General features: G+C 42.2%; 1 protein-coding gene across 12 annotated transcripts in view; it reads right to left on the bottom strand.

Annotated features, from left to right (window-relative positions):
- Window positions 1-2514: 2514 nt before the first annotated feature.
- LOC133521156 (rho GTPase-activating protein 23) overlaps window positions 2515-6257 on the bottom strand; it is a 418099-nt gene continuing 414356 nt past the window's right edge. For 11 of the 12 annotated variants that reach the window (XM_061855949.1, XM_061855948.1, XM_061855951.1 and 8 more), the window contains one exon: window positions 2515-6089. In XM_061855949.1, the coding sequence (XP_061711933.1) occupies window positions 5125-6089 (965 nt within the window). In that variant the 3' untranslated portion in view covers window positions 2515-5124. The remainder of the gene's footprint in view (window positions 6090-6257) is intronic. The other variant, XM_061855960.1, reaches the window with a different exon arrangement.

The raw sequence follows: 6257 nt of genomic DNA, 5'->3' as shown, positions 1-6257 counted from the left end.
CACTACAACAGTTCAAGTATCAAGGGTTTGATGGAGAGGTAACGCAAGAATTGTTTGATTCAAAGTGGCCAAGTGTTGAAATTGTTTGACTTACTGATAGCTTGATATTCAGGGATTTTGCAGTAAGGGTATAAGTAGATATTTTGTAAGGCCGATAGTTTTGTCAAATTTTGTGCAAGAGTAACATAAAGGTATAATTTGAATGTTACAATTATAGCCATTTCTTGGAATTCTTTTCCTTCCACGTTTCCTCCTGGCTTGACGTACTTAGAACTGACTTGATTTGATGTACTTGAGTACAGTAGAATTATTAATGACATAAAAACCTGACATAATTATCGGCCGTCACGGTATTTAAAAACAGAATTTATAGTCAATATTCAGTAAATAGTTGTTAGTTTAGTTAAATGATTCGACTGAAAAGTTCAAACGCGTGTGATCCTAATGATTATTGTAGGTGGATGGTATGGCTTCGTATGAACTTGACTTTTCTGTGTGGATGTATTGAGACTGCAATAATGATAATTATCTATTAACTGTTTTATACTACAGCTGTTATGTTCTGTCCTGAGGGTCAACCCAAGATGACAATCGGATACAAACAAACGCTAAACGAATAGAAAAAATATATTGGGATAGATTTTACGAAAAGTCAGGTATTTCCATATATTATCAATCAATTTTTCGTGTTATGGCTCCATCAAGGTGTTGATGATTCTGCCAATGTCGAGGTTGGATAAGACACGGCTAGTATATGAATCTTATTACGGTCATAGACTTATTCAAGTTCCGATTGGCGTTTTCTAACAATGTCATCTTGACAAGGCCTTCTGATATCGTATTAGCTCAGCTTTTCAGTTCCCCTTTGCACCACCACTTATTTGAATAAGAATTGAAGTTTTGATCTAAGCTGTCATTGTCTTATTTTGAAATTCCAGTTCTTAGTGGGCGACTGAGCTAAATGCGAGTTGTGCGTAAGTGAAGCTGATTGTACAAAATATTTTGAATGGTTTCTTTAACGTTAACAAAATTATTACTACCTGTTGTAAGTTGCAGTGGCATGATGAATACATTACTTATGAGTTATGAGTGTATGCAGTGGATTGCTTAATAAAACAATGATAACTTATTTATGTCTTTTGATTTTATGTATTATTTTATTAACTTTGTTTTCTACTTTACCCGTTTTTTGGCTAGGAAGAGTAGGAAGTAGTTCACGGAATTTCTTTAAAAGAGTGATTTTTTTAATGTCGAATTACCATTTGATGTGGTTTGTTTTGTTTACTCAGTAATGCCAAAGATACGGAAGGTGGAGATATTCCACACTCCATAGCCAAAGAGAATTGAGTATAGAGGCGTATTGTCAAAATAGTACTCAACGAAATTTACTGCCATCGTTCGAAACAGGACTAAAACTCTTAGAATGACAGGCTATTTGACCCATCTTCTTTCACTGATATAGGTATGTGTTTAAAAATCAAACGGTGTCGCCATCTACTCGAGTATAGGCCAACGCTATATCACTATCTATTCGAACATTGTTCTTTTTCGTTCTTTCATTTTCGAGGCACGTTTTTTTCTTATTTCGTTATTTATCATACCAAAGAGAATTCGAAATAGAGGTGGATTGTCAAAGAAAACTTTGTATCAACAGTAAATTTACTGCCATCTTTCGACACATGATTCAAACTATTAGAACGCTATTTGAATTTGATCCTTATTCTTTCACTGATATGTGTTAAATGTCAAAGTGGCGCCATCTAGATCAAAGGCCATCTCTCTACTCTGAAACTCTGCGTAGGGGGCCCCACCACCACAATCGATCACAATCTGAGATTTCTACCGCGAAACAAGAAACTCAAAATATCGTTATCCAACCTCTCTGTCACTCTTGCATATTCGTGCTCTGAGGAAAGAAATCTCCATATACCAAAAAGTGTCATCAAAAAACCTTGAATAGGTGGCGCTACAATACTAAGAGTACTTGAACAAAAAAAACAAATCATAGACAGCGCACTTCACTCCGACAATAACGCCTAGGTTCTTAGCTACTCTAGCGCTACTCTGGAGATATTTGGAGCTATTATTTATAGCTGACAGCTGGACACTTTTGCAACAGTTCTACCATAAGAGATTTAACTCTTTTTAATCCACACTCCATAATTCGCGCGATAAAGAGGCAGATAACTAAATTTCTTGGTCTTTGTGAACAAACCGCCTTGATGCATCAATGTCATATTTTATTATTTGTGAAAATTGTCAAATATATAAGTTACTTTATGGTTTACGATATGTGCTAGTACTGCACTCTGGCGGCAGGACATTGCAGTAATACCTCCTATTTACTCACTGATATGAGCTCGTGTTGTCATAAGAAATATAGCGTTATTCCCTTTCACTGCAATACTGCGACGATGTATCATTTCATCGCGCTACGGCGCACAACTACAAAACACGGCACACTGTGAAAGCGATATGCTACGCTTAATTGCTTAGGTTAGAAAGGAAACAAAGTTCTAAATTGATTCAGTATTTTATTCCATTGCTCCAAAATATACACAATGACAATGAATATTGTAACGTGAATCAGACCACGTTTGCAAAATGTCTTACGGTGTTTACTTGAATTTTATAGCTGATTACACGAAGGACATGAATTAGATTACTTGAATACAATTCTCTTGCAAGCAGACACTCGAGCGAGACATGTCTTTTATATGTATGTACCTAACGTAACGAGGAGGCGGGACCGCCGGTCGGCGCCGTCCGTCCGACCCGACCCGGTCCGGTCCAGTCCCGTCCCGGACGGTCCGACCGGGCCGCCCCGACCCGCCCCTACCGCCATCTACCGTCTACTTACAATATGACGCAGTTACAATTAGTAAATTCACTGTTCCTACATTAAAAGATATATTTACAAATAAAACTTTAAAGGAACGCTTTGCAAACATTCAACAAACTTGAGATCGCCTTAACGTAAAGATGGTATAAAATTTTCAAAATAGTTAATGAACGAAAGTCTAAAACATCATTTTGCCGATGTATTATGTACAAAATATAATTACAATTTTAAAAGAAATTGCGCCAAATCACGTTTTACAGCTTTCGCAAATAAATAACAATCGAATTTAGCCTAAAATACTTCTCTTTGATAAACAAAACAATAAAAAATAATTGCATTCAACAAAGCTAAGATAACAAATTTAATATAAATTAATCATAAAAGAAATGTACAATTTATACAAAGCTAGAGAATCACTTTTATTATTATCACTGTAGGAGTGTTACGTCGGTTAGTCGATACGGGCGGGCGCGCGGCCCGGCCGCTGTCACACGGAGAGCGCGCCCGGCGCCCGGCGGCAACCCGGAGCCGGGACACGCGCAATGCATCCACTATTTACAATACAAGTCGCACTTTGTAATATTAAAAACTAAGTCAAAGTTTTACAATTTCTAATTCCAATAGTCAGCTAAAATATTTGATTAGGTACATAATTTCGTTACAGAGGAGACGGGTCTACTAGGTAACTTTATTAAAAAGAATCTATTTAAATCTGAGAATTGTGCATAATAAGTCAAATCCGCTAAAACTATTGCAAAGGCAAGTAGGTGATGTATGCTTTTATTTATTTTTATAATTCCTTCCAATAATCGCTATCAATATAACTCGACGAGTACCTATTATGTAATTCTTACCGATAACGCTTAAAGTTACGTGGTGTTATAGTAGTCTGGTCACATGTTCACCCGATCGGGCACATATACTTAAACTAATGTACGCCTGGGCGTTGTATCTAAATAACATTCATTGTATGTATGTACTATCTACTACTAGCACTAATATTAGTTTTATTATGCTCGTTTGCACTATCACGGCGTCTGCAAGCGCCCCACAAGACTCCGTACAGAGTAGTTCTTAACCTACACAGGGAGTACTATTCAAGTATGTCGGGGGCGCAGCGACGCCACAAGGTACAGTGCGTATTGCCTCGATATGGTGAGTAACTCAGTAGTTCGTTGATACATATTCCTTCCATTCCTTTCAGAGTCGCGCCTTCACTCTATTATGCTCCTCGCATTCTCAAAATTGACGATTTCCTTATCATTCTTTGGCATTATTTAGTGAGCTTAATTTTCTATTGGGGCAATGCCACGTTTAGTAGTACGCACCATAATTTTATAAGCTACGTTCGGAGCAAGAAATGTTACACTCCATCAAGCCAAGCATGGCACTGCCCCAATGCCCGCCGCTGCTAGCCGTCCTTTGGTGATTAAGAACCCCGTTTTCTTTGTTTGATTCTTGATCGTTGAGGGGCGGCTAGCTGTTGCAGCATTCGCCTTCATTTGTTTCTTTTCTTAAACATTTTTTCCTATTCAAGTACCTAAATTGTATTGCACTGTACGATTTAATTTTTTCAATGAGTAAATACGTTGTCCTATATATCTCATATACAATTTTAACTTATGTCTTTGTTACATCAATATAAGTTTTGAATATTTTTATTACTTATGAATGATTTTTCGATATAATATAATGTAAATGACTTTTGAGTATTAGCTTTTTATTTCATACTATAATATATATAATTATATATTTTTGTGACCTAATCTATTCAGTCAATTGAGTCGAATCAAAATAATAGCCTCTCTCGATGCGAAAGTTCCTGTTAGTAGAAGATATAAAATATGGTAGGTACTGCATGTAATCAGATTTTAAAACATATATTTTCTTGATTTCCGGTACCCAAATTTTTGATTCACCCACTTCATTAGAAAAAAAACTACTTAGATATAAAATAAACAGCACCACCCGAACAATAGGCACCCATTGTAGAGTCCAGTTAGCGAAGAAACGATGTACTTCGAAGCCCATTCATCATACGATATTTAAGTCCATAGACGACTTAATATCTAGAAACGGCTTAATGTTTTTGTCGAAACCCGTCCCCCGCCGGCGCCGAGTGCGGCCGGGGTCTCACTTCTGTCTTTACCGAAAACGCTAGTTCGGCACAAAATATTTACAACCGATGCAGTTCCCGAAATCGATTTCGACCTGCGAAAGTCCGCAGCATCGATGACAAGCCGTGCGCGGTGGGCGGTCCTTTACAAGGAGTGCGCCTCGTGTCAGACGTGGCTCTCGAGCGGCGGGCGCGGCGGCGGCACGAGCGGCGCGGGCCAGGCGCCCGGCGCGGCGCTGAGGTCGGGCGACGACGTGCGCGTGTGGCGCGCGCTCCAGCCGTCCTTGTCGAAGTCCTTCGTGCCGCCCACGGTGTGGCGGCGCTTGATGCCGCGCTCCGGCATGCCGTTCTTGCGCTTCAGCTTGGTCGAGCGCCACGCGCCCTCGCGCCTTCGCACGATGTTCCACTCGCCCTTCTCGAGCTTGCTCAGCCGCTCGCCCTTGTTGAGCGACTCGGAGCGCTGCAGACGCGACTCCACGCGGCAGTTGAGGCTCTCGGAGCGCAGCACGCGCGCCTCGCTCCGCTCCGGATCCCTGTTCAGAGACTCAGACCGTTTCAGCTTGGAGCAATCTACGTCTTTTTCGCTGTCGTTTTCGAGCGCGGCGCTGTTGCGCTTCACGCACTCCGGGTTAGACAGACGCAGGCCGTTTTTGTAAGCGGAGGGGTAAAGCAGCCGGTCGATGGTCTTGTCGTTGTCGGGCATCGTTTCGGACACCTGCGAGCGGGTATCGACGTCCTTCTCGTCCTCGGTGCTGCGGGCCTCGTCGTTCTTTTTTGGAATGATGCAGTTCTCCTTCTCCGAGTCGTCGTCCCCCGCGGCGCGGGCGCGGCGGCGCGGGCACGGCCAGCGCGCGTCGGGCTCGTCGCTGGAGGAGGAGGAGTGGCGCAGGTCGCGCGCGAGCCACGCGGCCTTCAGCTCCTGCGCGCGCGCGCCGGGCGACGCGCGCTCCTCGCGCTCGCTGTGCTCGGACGGCGAGCTCGACGACGACTTGCCCGACGGCATCTCGAGCTCGTCCGGCTCGGGCTCGTCCGCGTACGGGATGCTGCCGTCGTCCAGCGGCGACGAGTTGTTCAGCGTGCGCAGCTTCTGGTCGAACGTGCTCGTCAGAGACGACACCAAATCTCCGGCTCCTACGACAAGTCAAGTTAAAAGTTAGTTACGTCAAATCAGCCAGTATTTGGAGATTTAGTAAAGAGAAGATATATTTAGACGACTCGTTCGTCTAGAGGTACCTTCGGACACGAATATTGAAGCGTGTTAATGTTGCACGTTAAGAGCGTGACAATGAAGTGAGATGA

Source organism: Cydia pomonella, chromosome 9, assembly GCF_033807575.1.
Source record: "Cydia pomonella isolate Wapato2018A chromosome 9, ilCydPomo1, whole genome shotgun sequence".
Classification (NCBI taxonomy): Eukaryota; Metazoa; Arthropoda; class Insecta; order Lepidoptera; family Tortricidae; genus Cydia; species Cydia pomonella.
The sequence above is the reverse complement of the archived record's forward strand: the minus strand, read 5'-3'. Positions and strand labels throughout refer to the sequence as shown.